The 24,594-nt window shown below is 43.8% G+C and overlaps 2 protein-coding genes across 3 annotated transcripts in view; one reads left to right on the top strand and one right to left on the bottom strand.

The window, feature by feature from the left end:
• Nucleotides 1–19,644, top strand: part of bmpr1ba (bone morphogenetic protein receptor, type IBa) — a 52,525-nt gene extending 32,881 nt beyond the window's left edge. For both annotated transcript variants that reach the window (XM_086111211.1, XM_086111210.1), the window contains exons 4-13: nucleotides 14,010–14,175; nucleotides 14,247–14,346; nucleotides 15,061–15,154; nucleotides 15,560–15,656; nucleotides 15,771–15,909; nucleotides 16,661–16,853; nucleotides 17,006–17,303; nucleotides 17,795–17,970; nucleotides 19,022–19,152; nucleotides 19,231–19,644. In XM_086111211.1, coding sequence (XP_085967337.1) covers nucleotides 14,010–14,175; nucleotides 14,247–14,346; nucleotides 15,061–15,154; nucleotides 15,560–15,656; nucleotides 15,771–15,909; nucleotides 16,661–16,853; nucleotides 17,006–17,303; nucleotides 17,795–17,970; nucleotides 19,022–19,152; nucleotides 19,231–19,356 — 1,520 coding nt within the window. In that variant the 3' untranslated portion in view covers nucleotides 19,357–19,644. The remainder of the gene's footprint in view (nucleotides 1–14,009; nucleotides 14,176–14,246; nucleotides 14,347–15,060; nucleotides 15,155–15,559; nucleotides 15,657–15,770; nucleotides 15,910–16,660; nucleotides 16,854–17,005; nucleotides 17,304–17,794; nucleotides 17,971–19,021; nucleotides 19,153–19,230) is intronic.
• A 967-nt stretch (nucleotides 19,645–20,611) lies between these two features.
• Nucleotides 20,612–24,269, bottom strand: elac1 (elaC ribonuclease Z 1). The gene is made up of 6 exons (XM_086111212.1): nucleotides 23,965–24,269; nucleotides 22,195–22,401; nucleotides 22,059–22,117; nucleotides 21,758–21,968; nucleotides 20,869–21,346; nucleotides 20,612–20,767 (listed from the first exon to the last, which is right to left on the bottom strand). The coding sequence occupies exons 1-6, from the start codon at nucleotides 24,119–24,121 to the stop codon at nucleotides 20,656–20,658; spliced, it is 1,224 nt and encodes a 407-aa protein (XP_085967338.1). The 5' UTR covers nucleotides 24,122–24,269; the 3' UTR covers nucleotides 20,612–20,655.
• Between the last annotated feature and the right edge of the window lie 325 nt (nucleotides 24,270–24,594).

Below are 24,594 nucleotides of genomic sequence, written 5' to 3'. Positions count from 1 at the left end.
TTCCACTTATCAGTTGGGTTAAGTACTATTTACAGTGAGTTATGTGTCCACCAACTTTGACCGTGCGAGCTGTCGTTTGAATCATGTCATACAAGAGTCAAAATACATCACTGTCATGATTAAAAGTAAAAACAATCTCCCTCATCTTTTTCCTTTCACCAGCCTTGCAAAAATTACGACTTTGGAGGAATGTTGTGCAAAAAGCCAACTTGCCGCCCATATCTTCTTTTTCATAGCAGACCCTTGAAATGATCATCACATGTTTATGCTATGCTCTGCCTATATGAGCAAAGGCAAACAAAAAGCTTGTCAAGAGTTTTGGCAGCTCTCACTATCTTGCAGGAGAAAACCAGACAAGCCATGGGAGGATTTACAATCCTTAACTGCCCCATATACAACTCTGCTTTAAATGTTGTGTCTGTCAAGGCAATCCTCCTTCGGACAAGCAAGTACAGGGCGACATGTTCCCTGTCTGTCAAGGAGAAATGAGTGCACGCTATGTAACACTCACACACGCACACACGGATCTCTTGTAACCTTCCACCTACGCCAGGCTGCAGCCTTCAGTGTGACTTCTGGGAAACGAGGAGCGCGAGCTTGCATTTCATTGTCCTTGGTGGAAAGAAGCAACACTGTATCAGTTTTCACGTTCAAACGCTCCGCCAGTTGCTGCGCTTTTGTCACCAGCCACTAATGAGACGCTGGCACCCCCGTGCGTGTAGAGTCTGAGGGTCTGTTTGAGCTCCGCCAAACACCTGCCCTCGGTCCCTCCCTCCCCCTACGTCTCGCCAAAATATCTACAGTCACCCATGTTGTTTTAACACTTCTCACCGAGTTGTTACAATGCTGAGTAACTTTTGACCAGCTTTCACTATAGTTTAGTTTTCATCAAGGTACAGTCTTACCTTGACTTGCGATTGCCCCGAATGCTTGCCGGGTGTAGCTAAAGTTTTGTTCTCGGACGTTATTGCTTTTGAGTAAAAAAAAATAGCTACATTTGTTCCGTAGAGACTAAGAAGTTGTTTTGTCAAACACGGTTGATGTACTCATATTTGAATCAGATGTACAGTAATTTTGTGCAAAGAGACAGTTGCTGTGTCTACAAGTCTCAGTTAATGTTTTTGAGTAAGAAGTAGTTCGGCCTAAACGGGACACATACAGTATCTTGTCTTTGAATTTTGAATTTAATGTTATTTGGTCTCCCGCAGGGGAAACTTGTCTTGGAGGACCAGACCCCCCCCCCCCCCCCCCCACATACATTGGAAAATACTTCCGATTTTTTCACTTCAACAATGTGATAATGGTAGTCACTGATTACGTCATTTTATGTACAGTACCTTCATTTTTCTTTCTAAAGTCACAGGAGCGGGGGAGGGTCTTTATGATGGTCTAGATTGACCGACAACGAATATTTTAAGCACAGAATTGATGTTGAACGCTAGAAAACAGGAACATCGATGTCGGCTGTGGGAATCGGCCTTTGAAAAGATTGAAAATAAATCTGTGTGATTACCACGAGACAGCCAGGTAATGTTATGGTTGATAGGGGATTAGAGGCTACAGGTAGAAGTTGGGTTAAGGTTTGGGTTGAGGTGTCATGATGTGAGAGGTATTGGGTTTGGGTTTGGGGGCGGGTCAGGGGTGGTATTAGGTGGTTAGGGATAGGGTTAAGGGTTAAAGTTTTAGTGTTGGATTAAGTTGGGGCTGGATGTAAGTTTTGAGATGGTTTGTAGTCGTAGGCTTTGGCTATTATGGTTAGGACTTCAATTTGGAGCAGGCGAAGGATGTTGCATTAAAATTGGGCTTTGGTTCATCCTGATATTGGATAAGAGCCATTTGATAGTAGATATGAAAGAAATATTCCAAAATATCAGATTGAGGCAGTATATCAAAATGTAAATCACTTTTAGACCATGCATAGACGACTGAAGACATAAAGTATACAGTCTACACATGCTCAGTTTTCACTGGTTTGTCCATAGGCTTGTCGCCAAGCAGTTAAAATATGACATTGGCCAGCAGCCAGAGAAATAGATCCTCCTCTTGTGGGTACAAGTGATATACACTCAGTTTGCCTGCAGCGGGCTGTTTTCATCATTTACTCAGAAGTACTTCTTCTGTGCCTGATAAAATTTATGAAAAAGCATGACATGTGATATTTTAGACCCCTCGGAAGCAGGAATGTCAAATAGGAGTCGCACAAATGGAACTGTATGAACATTTCACATCAAGATTGTAGTGCACCAAAGATCAAGGATTTGTTTTTGGCACTGGGACAAGTCAAAATGTTAGTTTTACTTACACACTTCTTGCACAAAGCACCAATGATGAAAATATGACAAAAATATGTAAAAATCCCAAATCTTTATTTTGAGAAACAAAATCCCTAAAAATGCATTTTTGAAAAACGGGGGGAAAAAATTGAGAGACCTTAGGAAAAATACACAAAATATTAGCCAAATTGACAGGAGGTAATATACACAAACATAAGGAAAATAATGCAAAAAAAATGTTAATAAAAATGCAATGAGAAAAATCATCATTCATCACCATCCCTGGAATAGTAGCGCACACAGGACATGATACGGAGCTGTTTTTTAAAAGTCATTCGCAGCCAAGGAAACTCACTGTAGAAATAAGTCTGCTTAATTTCAAAACAACCATCTCAGAGAGTAGTATTAATTATTAACATTTACAGATTGTTTGATATCACTTGTAATTCCAGGTTTGTGTTTACATACTGTATGGCTTTTGAAACAGACAATCAATATACAGTATGTAATGTGGACCTTATGACTATCCAGGTGGAAATGAGTGTTTAAATGCACGTGTGCATGTTTGTATGAACAAGCTTGACAGCATGTTTGTCCAGTTGAGATAGTGCAGAGGAGGCCTGGAGCTGGCGATGGCTGATCTGTGCCTCAGTTAATGGCCAGCTAATCACACGCGGTAGACAGCCGGACGCACGCCACTGTAAACACCCCGTACCCGTTGGCTGCACATTTGTATACCGGTGGCATTTGTTCATTTGTTGTGTGTCCCAAAAACCCAACTGCTGATGTCCACGCGCACACACTGTATATACAGTACTGTATATGTGTTATAAATGACAGCAACATGACTGATGGAGCCCACGGATGACTGAGACGCCGCAGACCAGAACGCAGGGGAAATAAACACATGCCAGCTTCAATGTTAACACCATCAAATTGTGCCTGCCGCACACACACATGCGCAGACACGTACACTTAAGCAGAGCGGGAAAAGAAAAAAAAAAAACATCACAACTTACAGTAAGTGTAGACCAGACTGATGGTGGAGTAGATTCATTGCAAACATTTGCGCATACACGAGCAGGAATGGCAAAAATAAACACAAGCTTATGCTTACTGATTTGGCTGCTGTTACACTCCACAGTCTCTGCTGCTGTGGTCCTTAGTTGCATCTTGGATAGAATTTGTGTCATAAGAGCGAGCGCTACTTGTAAATGGAGAGAGAGAGAGACCCTTGTGTTTTTTTTTTCTAGCCTGGTTCATTCTAATAGTAGTTTCCCACAGTAAGCTAGTTTGAATTGGAAAAGCCACCGCTGATAACTTTACGGCACTGAGAAAAATGTTGAAAAAAATTGGACGTTTTGGTTAGAGGCCCTTGTCTCCTTCCTGATGTAATACCTTACACACTCGTTATCTTCCATTGGTTTTTAGCATGTCGCTTTCTGACTGCTACGCTTAATGCCGTGCTTGGGTTTTGTAGATTCCCTTAAACCACTGGTGTCAAACTGCAGGCCCAGGGTCCAGATCTAGCCCACCACATCATTTTGTGTGGGCAGTGAAAGCAAATTAGGTGCATGGACTTGTTTCTTCCTCAAATACCCCAAATTGCAAATTGACTTGACATTTAAAAATGTTCAGATTTTGCGAGCATTTTTGGTGACCTATCGTAGTTTTTAAAATAAATGTAATAATATTTCAACAGTTTTTACTGGCCTCTGATTTCAAAATTAGTTACCGTATTCATCATTTTGTTTGTTCATGCAGTATGAGGTGATCATAAATTTATTTCGGTTCAGTCATAACAAACAGCCCTACGAAGGGAACCATAACCTACGATGTGGCCTGTGACAAAAATGTAACAAACCAACCGTCCAAAACTGAGCTGAGCAACTCTGTTTTCATTTACTAATAGTTGTGATCGGCAGGTGCGCCATTACTTTTCACCCTTTTTGCCGCAGCCGCCCTCAGTCTCCTCTTGGATAAAATTTGTCTCGACCGTAGCCAACATAAGTAGCAATACTGAAGACCCTCATTCTCTTCCCTTTTATTCTTTAAATCTGTCTTTGTTCGAGTGATGCGTTCAACACCTTTTTTTGCAGTGTTCCTGTGTCACAATTTTGAAAAGGAAAACCGAGCTAAGAACAACTTATTTGACGCGGCAGGCAGCCAATGTTACCTATCCCCTTTTGCTGCAGTTCTCAGGTCTTGGAGCCTTGGAATAAACACAACTCATCGCAAGGCCTTCTAGATGTAAACAGATGATTGCAAGTAATGTTTTGGGAAGAGTCATGGACGTGATATTTTATTATTTCAAACAATCACATCAAACAAAGCGACGGTGACCAATCAAGGTCGGACATAGAGCGTTGAAGGATGTTTGCACTGTATTCCTTGATGAATATAAAAATAGCCCGACGTCGCCGAGGTCACTAAAAACCAAAACAAGTGAGATGTTGTCTTCTCGTGCTGGGTCACCCGTCGAGTATATGAGCACACTCGCATTCTGCGGGTTCTAAACTGAATCTGTTTTATATTTGCCGCGGCACCCTGTTGGCTCCTGGCCGGTGTGTGCCTATTGTTTGTCAGTGTGATGTTAGCATGCCGCCGCCACCACGGAACAATGTCTCACATGACGGTATCACGGGAATAGAATGTATGATGGTAAAAATAGCAGGCGAGTGTGAGTGTTTGCCGTACTTTTTATGACATATCTAATGAAGGTGGCATCATATTCCGTGGGAATGGTTGGTCTGACTTGTTTATCAAATCCAGCCATTATCCAAGCCGCTTGTCCTCACAAGGATCGTAGCGCGCTGGAGCCGATCCCAGCTGTCTTCAGGCGGTAGGTGGGGTACACCCTGAACTGAATGACAGCCAATCGCAGGGCACACAGAGACAAACAAGCATTCACACTCACATGGGATTGGGATAATATAGAGAGTTCTATTAACCGACCATGCATGTTTTTGGGAAGTGCGACGAAACCAAAGTACCCAGAGAAAAAACCCACGCAAGCCTGGGGAGAACATACAAACTCCACGCAGGAATGCTGGAGCCCAGGTTTGAACCCACGGCCCCTCTAGTATGAGGTGGACGCACTAACCAGGCATCCATTGTGCCGGAACTCCGACTTATTTGTGTTCGAAAAAATTGTTGCAATATATTGTCATCATTAAATGCTTCTCCAATTCTGTCAAAAGTGAAACATAAAAATGGTCCGTCTGTCTGACTCCCATAAAGCCGCAAGTTGAGTGGCTTCAATATGACCCTTCTGACCCTCGTCTATCCATAAGTAATGTAGTTGTTTTTGATTGAACTTTGTCCTTTCCATTTCAGTGGCACTTATTAGGAAAGCCATTTGTCAACCAATTCAAAAGCAATCAAAAACATGGAAAAAAATTGGTCAGCTTTTAATTTGCTTTGCATGAAGATTTATTATTTATTGGCACTTGTATTTGACAACATGGGTTCTTGGATTTGTGCTAGTTGTACTAACATGTACTTTACTCGATCCAATTGGCCGCTAATAGGTGTGATACAAACGGCCTATAAGCTCATCTTGTCACCTTACCTTTTTCTTAAGGGTTGGTGTCGACTGGTTGCCACAATCATCTGTGAAACAAACCATTTGGCGTATCTCATTAGGTTGATTTGCACATGTTCCAATTTGACACTTTTAGCGTTAGATAAACTTGTGCTCTTGTTCAAGTTATCATCCACTGCTACGGGTTCTCCACGAATAATGCTTCCATATCATTCCTATCACGTAATCAAACAATGGGCGAGTGTCCAACATTCAATCACGTCCGTCTCAGCGACCGGATTAAAAAACAAAAAAGTAATAGAAATGTCTTAATAGGCCGACGGGTTATTTGAGTGGCCGTGAAAACACTTGGGCGACCCGCCAAAATAAACTGTGTGAGTGTGTGTGTGTGTGTGTGTGTGTGTGTGTGTGTGTGTGTGTGTGTGTGTGTGTGTGTGTGTGTGTGAGAGAGAATGACTGCAGTAGACACCTCGGACCGGGGGTTGAGTTTCACATCTGTGGACACAGTTGGCGGATAGCAGCTTTCTTCAGGTCCTGAACGTTGAAGGCTGAGAGATCTCATGTCTGATTTGTGGTTAGATAAAAAAATTTAGGACTGCCTGTAGACCAAATATGCTCACACACAATCACACACACAAACACACGTATCGAGTAATAAATAACTCAAGGAAAGGACAAATACAATTTCTCAGGAAGAGGATAGTATTGAGTCCCAGCCAGGCGAAAACAGTTGGGTTTTTTTCCTGTAAGGCTAATAAATCGAATCAACCCTGAAATAGGTTTGCATCAGGCAAAATAATGTATTTGCACTGTAATTTCAATTGTATTTGGGTGCTACAGTTTAAAAGTAAAGAAAACTTGCATGTGGCATATCATGTCATGTCATATATTTTGACACCGTTTATCTTGCAGAAGGTCGCCTGACTGTCACAAGTATGAACCTGAACCCTGGCCCCTTATAGTCCCTAATGTCCCGAGAGCCATACCCCAAATTATACCTTGAACCTTTTCCGTCACTAACTCCAGCCATAACAGCTAACTCAGTCTTTTGATTTGTCTCCATTCCAATCCCCTAAACCCTCAAATCCTATCCCAAAACGCTATCTCTAACCCCATCGCCTAACTCTCGACCCCTAACCCCTTATCCCTTATCTCCTAACCCTAACTCTCTGATCCGATCGCCAAATCCCTAACAGGACCTCTTACTACCTTAGATCCATTTACCTAACGCTTTCCTTACCTTAACACACTTCCTCTTACCCATATCGGAATCCTTTCCCTGAACTAACTAACCGTTATCGTCACTTCCTGATGACCCCAAAAATAACCCTTTTTTAAATGTACTGTATATTCCAGTTCATTGTATCGTATGGGATAATTTCTTGCATGTTTATATCCTATAAATCACTTGTATACCATCACATAAATCCCAACTACATTGTCTGTAGCTTTGAATTTTATCTTGTGACAAATAGGCTTCACGTGGTCTGAATATAGTTTGACTTATTTATGAGAGAGAATTGATGACAGGACCAGATGCTCTTGATTCTACACTCGCGTCCAGTTTTTCTTCTTCTTCTTCATCCTCTTTTGACTTCCCTTTTCTCCAACACTGCTTTGTAGTGCCGAGGGCTTTTCTGGAATGAGCCAGGAGTTCCGGAATCCTTGTGTGTACCCGTCACTCATCCCCACAGGAGAGCACACCCCACTCCTCTAGACATACGCACACACAATACAGAGAGTGGCTCATTCATTAGTGAGTCATTCATTCTGATTTGACATGATGAAGTAATGGCTAAAGTCGTTCTTTCTCCCACGCCGTCTTGGAATCGAGGGTTTATTCTCTTCTCACAAATAGCATTGCCTTTTGGGGCCTCAACATGCCAAAGAACTCACCAGTTTTTGCAAGCGTGTATGTGTTTTAGGTGTCCCCAACCGACCCCTCCAAAATGCACTCTGAAAATTTGCAGTTTCGCCGATTATTGCAAAATTGTAACGGGACACACAAAAAAGTCTCATAAATCAATCCCCCAAATTGAACTGGAATTGGACAGTTTTGGTTTAAGACAGACAATTTGGGTAAATTCCAGGGCTTGTGCTCGGATGAACTCCTACTTGGGAGTTTTTCCCCAAAGGATCAGCCAACAAAAACAGTTATCCTTGACTTATGGACAGTGCTAAATTGGAAAGCCTTGTATTGTCTACGCCACCTAATGAGGGCAGATCGAGCTGTAAAAGTTGTATGATATTCTTGAGGATTGGCCACGATAAAAGCACTGGATTTTTTTTTTTTAAATTCAACCTTTCAAAGCCAGTTTCACTTCAAGACATGAAACTCAATGGGCACGTCAATCATAACAGGAATGAAAAACTCCCAAGAACCCAGGCTAGTCACTGAACTGCAAGTCTGCCATTTTGATTTGAAGCAGCCATTTGGAGCGAATTCCAGGGCTCGTACTTTGACAATCACCAAATTGACAATATCACACGTGAATGAATGAATCCGGATTTCTCATTCAGACTCAGACAGTGTAGTGAATTCCATTTCGAACTGGGTGAACGGCATGCTTGGGTGACTTTGGTGAGCCTTAAAACACATTTTGAGAAGAATTCGTACGATCGCTTTGACTTGCTGAATGTTCTGAACAAAAGGACAAACGTCCGTCAGACACATGGGTGACACATGACTACAGCCTCTCAAACTAGTGATGAGCCAATAGCAAGGCCCACCAAACTTTCATACTCACATTGACACCTATGGGCTACTTAAAATCTTCAGTGAACATACAATGCATGTTTTTGGAATATGTAAGATAGCCAGAGAAAAACACTTTGGCGCTTACCACTGTACCTTCCAGTTAACTTTTTGGGAGATGAGCGGAATGAACCATTGCCATCATTCCTGATATTTGCCCATCAAACACTTTGGAAATAAAGTCGTTGGTGATGCTCAGTCCGGATTTGTTTCAAAGGCTTTTAAAGACCAAGATCAGCAAGTCCGACTCCCTCGAAGTCATTAAGACAATCCGCTACACGCTTGATGGTTAAGCTCATCCGGGCGCTGACAACAACGTGAAGATAAAAAAGTGGGCGTCCAGAGGACATGAAGACAGTACACCAAACACTCTCCACCACGTAGCGGCAACTCTGTCAAACACGGCGAAGATGAACAACCACTTAGGGGCGAATGAAGGGAGTGGAAAAAAGGAGGCAGGTAGTATTTACACAAGCTTAATGAAAGGCTGTATTTGACACCAGCTGGATGACGAATGAACACGCTTTCTTTGCTTCGGCCTTTCTTTTACTATCTGGACCTGCCCTTCTCTGTGTTGTTAGTCAAGCGCAGCTCTCCGTCACCGCCGTCCTTCACTCGCAACAAAGCGCCATGTGTCGAAAAGAGCCTTTAAGCTTTTTTGGGGGGGTCTTCTGGGGCCGACCCCTTGTTAATTGCGTGTTGACAGTGGCCTCTATATCCTGCCATCAGGCCTCAAAGACCCGTGGGGGCGGGAACCGGAGGCTCCTAATGGCATTTAAAAGGTTTAGCAAAAGAGCTTGAAACAATTGCGAGTTTTACCCATGCATCTGGAAGTTAGTCAGACTCGTCAAAGTTGTTGAGTTTTGGGATATGTTTTGACATTTGGAGAGTTGAGTGAAAATCATTTCATCACGTGATGTTGATTGACCTTGACATCCACTTTGCTTGGATTCATTTTCTCCGTAAAAAATAATGGAAATACAGTGAACCCTCGTTTTTCGCAGGAATACATTTAAAATCCACCCATAATAGATTTAACTTGACAATTGACTTTTTGCGACTGTGACCCCACTTGCAAATTTTTCAATATATAATCTATTTTGGGATGTTTTTTTTGGTTTGACCTGCAAGCAAAGTATACTCAACTCATCCCAGACTCGCCACATAGATCCATCATTTCCCGAAATGCCCAGTGGTCAGTTTGATTTGAGTTTCAAAGCCTCTCCGGTCCTAATCTCCACTGACAGATCTCAAACATAACTTCATAATTCCTCCAAATGCATGACCTTGTTTCCTGGATTGACTCTCATCACCCTTCCTGTCAAATGTAGACCTGGTAAAACACAGTCGAACCACTCCACACAAGTCAAAGGTGGTCAGTCGTGGTCTGGAGACGGTAACATGGTGGAAAGAGAGATGGATTGACAGATTGCTGACACTCCTGTCATTTACGGAGAGAATCGGGAGACAGCAAGGAGCCACGAGGAAACACAGTTCCAAGATAAATAAATTGCATTGATTACACTGTGAACTGTAAACGGCTGTTGGATGCTTCGGTATTATTTTCCGCATTTGCTGTCAGCAGCACTTACGTAGTTACAGAGACCCTTGTTCTTCTCCGTTGTTGTTCATTAGCCCGTGCCGCTCCCAAATGATGCATTTAAACTCCGGAGTCATACTCCATGTTATTTAGCTCCTGACACGAGTGGAGTACTGTCACCAGTTTGCTGCCATGGTCCTTAGTCTCTAATCGAGTAAAATGTTACTGTGGCCAACATTCCTAGAAGTAAATACAAGAGACCTTTGTTTTCTTCTATTGGTGTTGTTTGTATTGTGCTTTAACTGTGGAAGCTGCAGGAATATCCTGCAATCCTTTGTCATCGGAGTGACTCAATATTCCTTTTTATTTTGCTCTCCCTTCTTTCCCTGTGCATACATAGTGAATACACGGCGTGCTAGTGGCAGATGCTGGGTGCAGGTCTCTTGTGTTTTGTCAACAGCATCTCGGCACCAGGGACGTACAGTCAGGGGAGGCAGGGGAGGCAGAGTCTCACTGTACCCTCCGTTGCATGTGGGGAGGGCGCAGGGAATACAAATACTTTACCTGAAACTGTTTTCTATTTTAGTGATCTGGTCCATGCTTGACTTTGAATTTCTTTTTCAATCCAATAATGTCAATGGTTTCATCATTAAAATGAATAAAATAGCAGAATTTGCATGTTTGTATATTTCCTATTCAAATACATTGGCAAGAAGACAACAGGGGCGTTCCACGTCTCCAGCGACTTTGCACTGGTCGGCACCAGGGAGAGAGGCCACACTAGGAAAATGACAAAAAGTAGGTGGTGGATAAAAGGAAACTTAATGGAGGCTGACAACTCTACCTTAAAGCTCCACATACATTAAGAGATAGGCAGTGACCAAGCGCGGGAGAGAAGCGTTAAGTGTTTGCAGCAGCGCTGCGGAGTGAGAGAAAGGGCAGAAAAGGCCAGCGTCTCTTGTGAGCAACCGCAGTAGTGCCCCGCAGGTCTGTCACATCTCGTTTTGGCCATTCCGCTTCCCAGCCCCCCTCCACTTAGTCCTCACTCCAAGTGTGACCTCCTTTTAAAACCTTTGCCCATCTCTTGTTTAGTCTCTTATTATATTTGTGTTAGATCAGCAACCATAATGAAACGGATTCACTTCCCGATTTGGGCATTGTTTTCCAAAATAAAAGTAGATGATGGCAAATGTCTTATTTTTCTTGAACACAAAAGATGGTAAGTCTGCTTTCATGAAGGTGTACACCAGGGGTCACCTCCTCCTGTCCAACTCCCGTTTCATGAATCTGAGAATAATTACTGTTGATAAGCTGAAATCTGAGTATTTGGACACATTTAAGTGGAAGAAGGACTCATAAGCGATGACTTGATTATTAAAATCGTTTTGGATTAATTTGATAATTGATTAGTTGTCAATGAATGGGTTAATTTTAACACTTTATATTTCGAATCAAGGAATGGCAACTATATGAGGTAATGCAGTTGTAATGCATCACAAACTGGATTCTGCAGTGCATTATGCATACAACAAACAAGACTTGGGGTGCGGACGTTAGCTTCCTGCTTGGTAGCGGCGCTGATTCACATTCCATTGCAGGAAAACGTTTGTATTACTTTTTTTTCAGTCAGAGAGAGAAAAAGAGAGGACGCCCCCCACGCTCATTTCTCAGCATCTCCTCTCGCAGCTGTCGGGCATCTGCTCTCAATGAACGTGCCGGAATGAATGAAAATCCTAAAAGCTACGGTGGAGAGACACTTTTCACACTTTCACACACTCCCCCGCTCCCACATCCTCCCTCAAGTGACAAACAGGTGCTTCTTTGAAATGGGATAAGACGGCATACCGAAGCTTTGTTCCGCTTCTTTTGGGAAGGTTTTAACGAGTAAGATTGAAAAAGCATGTGTTGTGGGAACGGACTTACCAGGAGTATCAGTACAGTATCTGCTGTGCGCTGTTTGTGTTTGGCAAGGTTACAAACTGAAGGCATTAGTGAGTAGTGAGGGTGCAACTTGGTTTGGAGGGAAAAAGAAGTTTTGTCACTGAAACTGGATTCCACATGCCTGACTATGGGAGTAGAAAGAAAGATACTGAGAATAATTTTGTCCTCCAGTTGAACATTTACACTTCAGTCAACGACCACGTCTTAATCTTGCATACAATCAGTGTAGATGTTCTCTCGTGTTCGTAAAAATGGACAGAGTGGGGCAGTTTCTCTGGAGTCATCATGTTGATAGCCTTTTGGCTCACACCCTACCTTTAAATGATAGAGGATGATGAGTGATATGCAGGTATTAAAACATTTCACATAATCTGTTTGCCACTTCCCCCCAGAAGATCATGACCATGACGTTACCTTCAACGGCCCAGTAGTCTCGCAGTCTGTTTGACTTTTGTGAAGGAACTTTTTCTGGTATTAAGTACCATCTTTTCTGCACCTATAAGGAGCACCTTCAATGATCGGCCTCTTTTAAAACTGTTTTCATATATAGGGCGCCGTGCACCTTATAAGGCGCGGAGAATAGAAGCTACAATAGTGGCTGCGGTTGCACTATGCATCCACTAGATGGTGCTATGCTAAAGGGAATACAATACAATACAGCTTTATTTATATAGAGCAGTGTTTCGTAACCCGGGTTCAATCGAGCCCCAGGGGTTCGGTGAGTCGGTCTCAGGGGTTTGACGGAGCCTCTGCCATTGAGGGTAAGACACACGACTCAACATGTATAATTAGTTATGACACGCCCGCTTGGCCATCACTGGCGGCAGATGATCACATGACATTGCTTGTCCAATCAGTGCTGACGGAGATTTAGTTCGCTTAGTAGTCAACTCTATCTGAAGCACGGATCTACATTTACCACCTAAATTCTCATATTTGTTCCATGATCTTGTATTCATTTATCCCCAACAGTCTATTCTCTTTTTTATCCATTTTTGTTAGCTTCACTGCTTTAACTACGTTTGATTTTGTTGTCTCATTAGATTTCAGCCTGTATTTGCCCCCAAGACAATCTAATCTACCCAGGGCCTTCACAATCAATAATGCTGGCCAATGTTACTTAAACTATGTTACCAATGAGTCGGTTTCTTGAACCAATTATATTTCAAATTCAACCTCACAGTGCCAGAGTGCTGACCCTTGATGACGTCAGTATTTTTCTCTTCCTTGATTAGTTGGTTTGGGCAAATCCATCCATTTTCCGATCCGCTTATCTTCACAAAGGTCGCAGTGGGTGCTGGAGCCTATCCCAGCTGTTTTTTGGCACTAGGCAGGAAACACCCTGAACCGGTTACCAGCCAATCGCCGGGCACACAGAGACGAACAACCTTCCACACTCACACCTAGGGACAATTTGGAGTGTTCAATCAGCCTGCCATTCATGTTTTTGGAATGTGGGAGGAAACCGGAATATCCGGAGAAAACACACGCAGGCCCGGGGAGAACATGCAAACTCCACACGGGGAGGCCGCAGCTGTAATTGAACCCGGTACCTGTGCACTGTGAGGTCGACGCGCTAAGCACTGGACCACCGGGCCGCCAGGGCAAAACTTGTCCAGCCAAATCCAACTTGAAAAATAGTTTTAGCAGTCTGTTCAGTTAATACATTTAATAATCTTCATTTCTGGTGAGTATGTCTTACATTTTGGATGATTTTGTCTTGTTGTTGGCTAAATATTGAGTCTTAATTTGCAGTTTCAGGCGTATTGTGTGCTTGTAATTATCTAGTATTAATGGGTTTGATTGGGGTGGCATGAAGAGGTGCATTAAGTTTTAGGTGGACACTGAAGGCTATACTATAGCCTACTTAAGTGTCAGGCCTTTGTTGCTCTCTGAGTATAAAGTGTCCGCATGACCAAACGCCTCATTTGTGATCAAGGTCTGATCTTCCTCCAGGCAACATCTTGGACAGCATGCTGCTTCGAGCATCCAGTAAGGAGGCAGCGCCGGACGGCGGGAAGGAGAATAGCGGAAGCGCGTCCACCGCGTCCTCGTCGCAGCGGCTGCTTTTGTGTCATTGCAACTACCACTGTCCAGACGACTCCACCAACAACACGTGCATGTACGCTCGCACGTTCTTCTCGAACAAAGGGACTGCCAGAGTGACGGAATAACTTGAATGGTGTCCTTCAGGACTAATGGCTACTGTTTCACCATGGTGGAGGACGAAGGGGGCGTTCCAATCTTGACTGCAGGTTGTCTGGGGCTCATGGGGTTTGAGTTTCAGTGCCGAGTGAGTAGATCCAATCAACTTCAGTTGGATTGCCAAGGGCTTCATGCATGAAAATATGTACTGGCGTATAAGTGGAGGAGACGTTGGGGTTTAAAAGAGGGATTTTTAACTATCAATGTTGATTTTTCATCCATCTATCCATTATCTGAACCACTTCATGCTCACGAGGGTCGCGAGCGTGCTGGAGAAATGATTTTCATCCTCCAGTAGGTGGCTGGCTGCAAATGAGCCCTCAGATCATTCAGAAGCGCCAAAGTTTTAAATTGCCCAAAAAAATGATTAAAAAAAGTTTCAAATATATTTTTGCTGGTGCATTTCAAAAACGGTCACACGAGTGAAAGGTATCATTTCTGCCCGCCGCCTCGAATTTTGCATGCTCCTCCTCATCTGCATCTGACTTTCAGGCACTGTATTTTAAGACACAAAATCAGCTACCACTTATTGTCTTTTGCGTGCCAAATCAATGTACAGGTAATTTGCATATACTCCTCCCAGAACGTGCAAAATTAACTGCACAGCAATTTTGCACGTTTGGTACACGCAATCCGGAGCGCGCCCAGTTTGTAGATCAGATTTCCATGTTAGTTTTGCGCGAGCCGTCAAATTTTCACCCATCTTTTCATTTACCCTCTGAATAAACAGGAAGACATGTTGAGTCACTCGTAAATCAAGGCACCAGTGTCGGTAAGAAAGTCTCTTTTCTTGTGTGTTTAGGATTACCATCAAAGGAAGTCTGTGAAATGCTGCACAGACGAAGATTACTGCAATGGAAACCTTCATCCTACTTTGCCGCCTCTCAAGCCGCCTCGTGAGTGTGTCTTCTGAAGTAGTTATTGTAATATGGTGCAGTTAGAATAAATAAGCCCCCAACACCTATTTAACTAATTCACACTGTAATGTGAAGCACCCATGTCTGCAACTGAACAGGTAGTCGTCCATTTTGATTTGAGGTGGACATCTCGGGGTCATACTTTGAAGAATCAGCTCAGATGTCCAAGACCAGAGGTCCCCAACCTTTTTTACCCCACGGCACCAAATGCGGTCCACGGCCCGGCAGTTGGGGACCCCTGTCCTAGACCAATGGGCACTGCCTAACTGCCAAGCTTTTTTTTTTTTTTGAGAAAGTTACCGTTCATAGTGCTTAAATATGTTTAAATATGTATGATGTGGAACAATAGTTTCCATTTGTACTCTTTTTTTTTTCTTTCTCCAGTCTATGTTGATGGGAAGATCCACCACCTGGCCTTGCTGATATCCGTCACTGTCTGCAGCATCATTCTGGCTGTTATTGTTGTTTTCTGCTACTTCAGGTAAATATTAGCCATCAAAATGTATTCGATCTCTTGTGTAAAAGGCTCGGCTGACCATTCATGGTGTTTTGTGTGTGTGTGTGTGTGTGTGTGTGTGTGTGTGTGTTTAACTAGATATAAGCGTCAGGTGTCCCGTCCTCGTTACACCATCGGCCTAGAGCAGAATGACACCTACATTCCATCTGGAGAGTCCTTGAAGGAGTTGATCGAACAATCGCAGAGCTCTGGTTCAGGCTCAGGGCTCCCCCTGCTGGTGAGATGGGAGTATTCCGCTACCAGGATCCAGCAAACAGGGCTGTACAATAAAAATAAAATAAAACCTGAGTTTATCGTAGGGGTAGGGAGGTGGTTTGCAGACCCGCTTACATTAGATGATTTTTTTAAATTTAATTGCTGTACCCCCGATACTCTTTAAACACATTTACACTTATTACGACGTAAAGCGAAAACACCCTTGAAGAAGATCACGTGAGGAGACAAAAATAAGCTCACACTGTTCTCCAAGTATTAGCCAAACTGTGCTTGCTTCAAGCTATAGGTTTGTCACTTCCAGTTGAAGTTTACTGTTAAACCGACAGATTAAGCATTGTACACACCAAAATGTTGAACTAAATTTATGCCTCACAAACTGTCTCTTATTTTAACGCAGATATATTGTGGAACGCAATAAACATGCTAACTGCCTTAAGCATACTAGAGGTGAATGTGAACCTTCAAAACCTTGCTACTTTTTACACACTTGGGGCAGCAACACATATAGACAGACAATAAAATAATACTAACTGGTATGTATATCCTTTTTGCTTTTGGAGAAGAACAACTATTACTGGAGATATGTCCTGCCTCTTCTTCTTGTTGTGACACAATGTGGTACAACATTGAAGGCGCACGATTGTAAATTTAGGCCTGCCTGTAAAAACCCATCAAAAGTGATTGCCTAAAAATCTGCGATAACACTGAACCACACGCACAGAGTTTTAAACTGGAACTTTCTGCCCCACCAGGTGCAGAGGACAATCGCCAAGCAGATCCAGATGGTGAAACAGATTGGCAAAGGCCGCTACGGTGAGGTTTGGATGGGTCGCTGGCGAGCGGAGAAAGTTGCAGTGAAAGTCTTTTTCACCACCGAGGAGGCCAGCTGGTTCCGGGAAACCGAGATCTACCAGACCGGCCTCATGAGGCATGAGAATATCCTGGGTAACTGCAATCTTTACCCTTTTTTGCTCAAATAGTCATTCGAGTAGTCACAGTTTCGAGTAGTCACAGTTTTTGTGGGCTACTTTCATGGTACATACAGTATGAAATGAAAGAAGCTCGGTTGTTTGGCTAAGCGGCTTTATTTCGCTCAGGATTCATTGCGGCGGACATTAAAGGCACAGGCTCGTGGACGCAGCTCTACCTGATCACCGACTACCACGAGAGTGGCTCGCTGTACGACTACCTCAAGTCCACCACGCTGGATACCAAGGCCATGCTGCGGCTGGCCTACTCGTCCGTGTCGGGCCTGTGCCACCTCCACACGGAGATCTTTGGCACGCAGGGGAAGCCTGCCATCGCTCACAGGGACCTGAAGAGCAAGAACATCCTGGTCAAGAGGAATGGCACGTGTTGCGTCGCCGACCTGGGTCTCGCCGTCAAGTTCATCAGGTGCGTGAGCGTATGGCGTTACATGCTTGCCAAATGGTGTCAGAAGTTGGAGACTTACCCACAAGGCCGACTTTGGCTTGCTCAGTTAGTGTTGACGTGTTTTTAAGCCAAGGTGTCTGGGCGGCGGCACGTTGATCGACTGCTTAAAACGTCCGTCTCACAATACAGAGGTCGTGGGTTCAAATCCGGCCCTACTGTTTGGAGTTTGCATATTCTTCCTGTGCCTGCGTGGATTTTCTCTGGGTACTTTGGTTTCTTCCCACATTCTAAAAACATGCACGGTAGGTTAAGTGACCACTCTATCTTGTCCCTAGGTCTAACTGTGAGTGTGAATGCTTGTTTGTCTCTGTGTGCCATGCGATTGGCTGCCAACCAGAGGGAACCTCGCCGACTACCCAAAGACAGTGGGATAGACTCCAGCACCCCCCGCTTGCAAGCATAAACATAAGTAGTTGAGATAATGAATGGATAATATTTCTGTGCCCCTGCAGCGACACCAACGAGGTGGACATCCCCCCCAACACCCGCGTGGGCACGAAGCGCTACATGCCCCCCGAGGTTCTGGATGAGACCCTGAACAGGACTCACTTCCAATCGTACATCTTGGCCGACATGTACAGTTTCGGACTCATCCTGTGGGAAATCGCTCGCCGTTGCGTGTCAGGAGGTATGACACCCATTTTGTGTACAGTGACCAAAAAAGAGTTCAAAATCAGGTTGATGGTGTTACTCAGAAGTCTCAGAAGTGGGGTGCAATTGAGGGGAAGAAATGTCATCTGTGCTGTATGTACACATGCAGCACATTTGACAAAGTTGTATCCAATCCAATCCAATACAGTGAAACTCCTCTACAACGAAACCTGCATGGGTGAAAATACTCTCTAGTGTGGAAAAAAAATTCATGCATGAAAGCCATTCCCACTTTTCTGCTCCCCTACAATGAAAAATCCCCCTGTTCCATTATATGAAATCTTTTTCTCTGCTCTTGCCTCGTGACGAGATTCACTACAACGAAAACAAGCCTTCCGCAAAAGTCTAATCCAACCTCAGCCAACAGCGACCTCTGCTGCTTTGCTCCGAAACTGCACCAGCAACCACCACACTGGTTTTTAAACCAACAGACAAGGTGGAGTGATTAATATGAAACAATTGTATGTTAATGTTAAACAATATCAAATAAGCGTATGCTTATATTTAGGCACTATGTACAGTATTGGAATAAAAATAAAGAGTGCCCATTCACATTTTTGGTGTGTGTGTTTACATCTGAGATCAAATTTGCTACAGTGAAAAACCCCCTGTTGGGAAAAATTTCTTGCTGCAAACATGATTTCGTTATAGAGGAGTTTCACTGTACTGCTTATTTATGGTATAAATGCGCACGACCGTCTGAGCGTCTTGTTCCCATGACAACTGACCGGAGAAAGACAGTGGCGCGTCATGCTTACGGCCCTCAACTGTGGCTGTGGCCACACCAAGCAGCTGGAGCGGATCCAGGTTCGGTGTCCTACTTTTTCCAACCTAATAAGTTCAAATCACGGTGAAAAATGGTCACAGGTGAATGGTGGCATCGCATCCCACTTTTGACACCATTTTAGCCCCCGCCTCTTTTGGGATCTTTTCCTATGAGGTTGCAAAACCTGTCCGCTGCTGGTATCCCAAGCTTATTGATCAATCCTTCCTAACCCAACGCTGTTTTTCCTCATGTGGGGGGGAAGGCATTCTGGAGGAGTACCAGCTGCCCTACCACGACCTGGTCCCGAGCGACCCATCATATGAGGACATGCGAGAGGTGGTCTGCATCAAGAGGCTCAGGCCCTCATTCCCCAATCGATGGACCAGCGATAAGGTGAAAACTCACAAAACAGCCTCCCAGCATTGCACGCGTGGCGTCACGTGACCGTTGTGTTGTGCGTTTTTCCCGCAGTGTTTGCATCAGATGGGAAAGCTGATGAGCGAGTGTTGGGCTCATAATCCGGCCTGTCGCCTCACGGCTCTGCGGGTGAAAAAGACGCTGGCCAAGATGTCCGAATCGCAAGATATCAAGTTGTGAGGGGTTGCGCTCGCTTCACTCAGACACGTGCGTATGTAGCGCATGGTGCTTTCTGTGAAAGCTCATTTCGCTTGTAGTAGAAAGGAGAAGAAGAAGCGTGCCCGGGTTCCCTTAAAAATGGACAGTGAGGAACACGGGCTGGCACTATGTGACAAAGTGTACTGTGAGGCTTTAAGACATTTTTCTCATGCTGGTTACATTTGTAGAGCGTACAAATGTGTTGTGTTCTCCTAGTCATGGCTCACGTGTTTTCCATGTCAAACCTATCATTAAAAGTATTGGTTAGAATTGAGCTGATTCTGATTTTTTCAATTAGGGTTGGCACTTCAAAGCAGGGTTTCAAATTAGGATTAGGGTTTTAAGGCCAGGGCAGTCATGTCTAGCAGGAGACAGTGGCCCTCTGGGCAGGCCTGGGTTAGGGTTTCAAATGAGGGTTATGATTTCAAAGTAGGGTTAAGGTTTCAATGTAGGGGTTTAAGAGCAGGTACATAAATCAGGTTTGGCTTTCAAATCCGGATTAAGATTTTATAGCCGGGTTTTAAAGTAGGTTTAAAACGCAAATTAAGAGTATGGTTTCAAAGTAGTTGTGGGGATTCAAATTAGGGTTAAAATTTCCGAAGGGTTAGGGTTTCAAAGTAGAGTTTCAAATGAGGACTAGGGTATGATTTTTAGACATACTTTGCAACCTTAACCCTGGTTTGAAACTTTCCATTCGGCTTTCAAAGTAGGGTCACAATTTTAACAGTAGTATGCGCTCCAGTTATACATGATGGATGCAATCGTCGATATGTGTGACCTCAGATTTCAGAGCGGAATTAGGGTTTCAAATTAGGGTTGAGGTTTCAAATGAAGGTTTCAAACTATGATTAGGATTTCCAAGTAGGGTTTCAAATTACAGGTAAGGTTTCAAATGAGGGTTTTAAACCAGGGTTTAAAAATTGAGTTTTAAACTAAGCCTTAAAGGGTTTCAGAGTACAATTTTAAACACTGGCTTCAAAATAGGGGTTCAATCTAAGGTTAGCGTTTTAAAATAGGGGGAATAGACGGGGACAGTCACATTTTTGCACAAGGGCCTTCCATATTGAAATTGTCAACGATTATTTTGGAATTAGATTTGGGGTATTTTTACTATCAAAAAGTAATCGTCTAAGTAAGTGGCAGCTTGACTTTCAGGGAAAACAAAGCTGATTAAAAATGACAAACGTATAGGAAGAATACAAACATAAAAAGAATTAAATGAATGAATCAAATCATCTTTTTGTCTTTAGAAATATTGTTTTTAAATAAGCAAAAATGAAATTATGCTGCTGCTGATGATGATGCTGGCTGAGGTGAAGTCTCGTGTGCATTCCTGAGCTTTGCTGCCATCACGCATGAGGACAGTTTGAAGTATTTTTGTCCGAGTGACTTTCTGAAAATGTCAATCAGAAGTCAGCTTTATTCTTGAAGAACACGTTTGCCTTCCTCATCAAATCAGCCGCTCGTGCCTTTCGAAATTGGAATCGTTCTCACGTCGACGATTTAGTTCGGCGAAGAGGAATGTCGATAGTGAGAAAGTCCTCGGCCAGAATGACTTCCACATCGGCGTCGCGCAGAACTTCTTCGGCCTGAAGTCGGAGCTCTGAGACGTCGTCGTCTCCGTCGCCGCGCAGTTTTTCAGGTTTGTACCTTTGGCTGAAATGATACAAGATCAATCTCCGAGCCCCGCAGGCTCGCGCCAACGTCGCCGCCATCCTGGGCGTACTGTGCCCATGCTCCACCGCCTTGTCCCTATGCGCTTCCCCCAGGGTGGCCTCGTGGACCAGCAGGTCGGCCCCCTGGCAGATGGCGAAACTGCCGCCCGGTGCCGAGCTGCAGTCCCCCAGGATGCAAACCTTCCTCCCGGGGATGTTCTCTTCCACAACCTCACCAGGTAAAATGACTCGCCCGTTTTCCAGTTGAACCTGGTGACCCGCTTTGAGGCGTCCATACAGAGGACCTGGCTTCAGACCTGAGGAGCACAACCCGCTAAATGTTTTCAACTAGTGGAACGTGAGCAATGGATCATGAAGACATTTGCTACAGTTTTTGTGTTGCTGGGTTGGCTCGATTTTAGTTTTCATGAAGAGCTATGAAGGCCACGCTGCATTTTGAAAAAATATTCAAGAGTACCGGTACTTTTTTTTTTTTTTTGTTGCAATTTGTCACATAGCTCTGGAAAACACAGAGACCCGTGCGAGATGATTAGCAGAAAATTCTCTTCTCTGACTTTGCTATTTTATGGGCAAAATGGACCCCCGCTATCCACGAGCCAGCCTGTGAATTGGGAAAATCTGCGTCTCAGTGACACCCACTGAAATGCTAATTATACAAATACACACTCACAAACCTCAAATTATGCCAAAAAGACGCAGCAGCGTACCGAGTTGTTGGAGTCGTTCTGTCTTGAGCCTTCCAGGTCTGTCCCGTTCGTGTACGCAGAATCCAAAAGAGGGAACACGGTGGAACAACCTGAAGGCTTTCACCACAAACTTGTCATCTTCAAACAGCAAGTAAGCGTCGGTCGAGACATCCAATGAGATATTTCTGCCGGGATGCTCCTGAGGGAGCGGCGGACCGCGCTCTGTGGTCATCTACGGACAAAGAACACATTTAAGTGCCCAGTGCACACTGACTCAACCGGAAATATGAACTTGAAACTTGAAAAACCAAGGAGCACAAACCTCAAGACTGAGCTGACCCTCCTCTGGACTTTGGTCTTGTGTGGGCTCCAGTTCATGAACTGCATCCGCAGAGCAACAATTGAGAAAATGATAATGATTCATCGTGGACAGAAAGTCAATTTTGTCGCATGCTCACCGGCGTAAGGGAAGAGCAGCTGTGAGCCGGTCAGGCCCAGCGTCACCCGCAAGAAATGGCGAAGGCCGCGGGGCCCGAACACGTCCACGCATTTGACGCCAGGTTGAGGGTCGGAGGTCAAGTTGAGACTGATGGTACAGAGGAGGCCCGGAAGACCGAACAGATGGTCGCCGTGAAGGTGAGAGATGAACACCTTGCTGATGCGACCTAAGACACGCATATTAAGTCCTTGGGTGTCTTGAAAGGCGCTTATAAATAAAATCTATTATTATTATTATTATTATTAAATGAGTGCGCTACACCACGTCATATAGTGATACGTCATATTTGTGCCAAAGCAATAAAAGTCAACCATTTGCATTATGTTTGCCACAACATAACTCTTGACTGGTACTCGTAAGAGGGAGCACATAACTCCTACTCTGGCATCCCTTCACTGGCTCCCCATTCATTTTAGAGTTATTTTCAAGATCCTCTTATTTGTTTTCAAATCTCTGAATAATCTCGCGCCACCTTACCTCTCTGAGCTCATCCGCCCCTACACACCTGCCCGGCGCCTCAGGTCTGTGGACCAGACTTTATTAGAAGTACCAAGAACTAAACTGAGGCTCAGAGGGGATCGAGCCTTTTCTGTTGCTGGTCCCTCTCTCTGGAATGACCTCCCACTGAACATTCGGCAAGCCTCCTCGCTGCCCATCTTCAAAACCCTCCTCAAAACTCACTTGTATTCTTTGGCATTCGACTCAGCATGACTTAGATTTGTTCTTGGTTTTACTGTTTGGTGCTTTCTACCGCCTTTATTACCGATTTGTCGTGCATGTTAAATTGCTCCATGTACAGCACTTTGTATGCACTGATGGCTGTTTGAAAGTGCTCTATAAATACTGTTGACTTGACTTGACTTGACAACATTTTGTTGTTCTTTGTCGTTTTCATTTATTGAGGATTTTTTTTCATGCGTGTTTTGGATTTTCAGTTTGACTGGCCATCTTTGAATACTCCCAGTGTGAGGCAACCGTCTAAGAGGAAGTTCATTATTGCTTCTCTCTGGAAATAGGCGTGGTGCCATGAACCTTCTTTTTGCAAGTGTAAATCATTTTACAATTACGACCGAATTAACAAAATGTGTTGTATATTTTATTTTTTTGTGATCAATTATATAAATTATTTGCTCAAATGAGGGCTTGTGTACACGTTTCACCACATCTGACATGCCATCACATTTTGAGCGGCCCCTTCATCAAGATCTTTTTTTTTAATTGGACAAAAAGGTCAACATGTCATAGAGCAGAGGCATTTTATTTTGAAATGGAACATCAGATGTGAATGCCAATCCTGTGGTTGGATACCTGGGGTGCCCTCGTGTGTAGAAAACCTGGTGTGGTTGCGGGATGACCACGATTCATTTTTTAATGATTTTTTGATAATATCAGGTGAAATTGTAGTCATTGATGTAGACTTACCAAAAAAATTATTTTCCATCTCAACTTCAGAACGCTTGTTGGCGCTATTCTAAAAGAGTTTTCATTCTCCCTGGGTGAACTCATCGTTGCCCGACAGCCAAGAAATTATTTCATATATATACAGTATATACCCGTATATATAAACACTAACGTGAATGGACTGTATTAGTTATGCGCTTTTATTTTGAAGGTGGCCAACGCTGCTCGCTGGCGGCACATTACCGTAATGCAGAGTATTAACAATCCCCGTGGCGGCTGACTTGGCTTCAATTTTGCGAGTGAAGGCCAGCCTGGCTGCAGTACTCACCGGCTCGTATGTGGCTCTTCATCAGCTGAGTCTGCGTCCCTTCCCCGCAGTCAAACAACCAACAGTCGCCCTCGCTGCGGAGCACCAGTGCTGAGGCGCCGCGGTGAAGGGACGGGTAGGCCGAGCCCGTCCCCAAAAAAGTCACGTCCATGGTCATGACCGCTGAACGCAGTAGCTGCACGTCCTTTTCCGTCGCCTTAAAAGCGGCGTTGCTTGCTTACTTTCTTGATGAACGCCAACGAGTGATAGGATTTTCGGTGATCCGGTTCATTTGGATCGGCTCAGTGAAAAGAGCCGGCTCTTTTTGGCTCTCACACGGCTCGTTTAACTTTAGCTTTTCTTTTAAATATTTATGACAAATTTAGCATACATTTTGATAAATGACTTGGTGAACTAAATATTGCACTCTACTGACTGCAAATAGCAACAATTATCAAGCAAATAAATGGCTTTTTACTTATTTTATTGAACATTAAAAAGGCTACAAACAAGCAACAAAATTAAACTTCAACCAACAACAACCAAACATGCTGCATCATAACAAAAATAGTGAGTATTAACTGCAACAGCAGCAGTGAACAAAACAAACATAAGCTACTCCTTGCTTTATTTTAAATTTGCAGTCAACAA

The sequence above is a fragment of the Hippocampus guttulatus genome, chromosome 5 (assembly GCF_054856545.1).
Source record: "Hippocampus guttulatus isolate MCC_2025c chromosome 5, RoL_Hgut_1.0, whole genome shotgun sequence".
NCBI classification, from domain to species: Eukaryota; Metazoa; Chordata; class Actinopteri; order Syngnathiformes; family Syngnathidae; genus Hippocampus; species Hippocampus guttulatus.
This window is presented reverse-complemented; position numbering and strand designations above follow the sequence as displayed.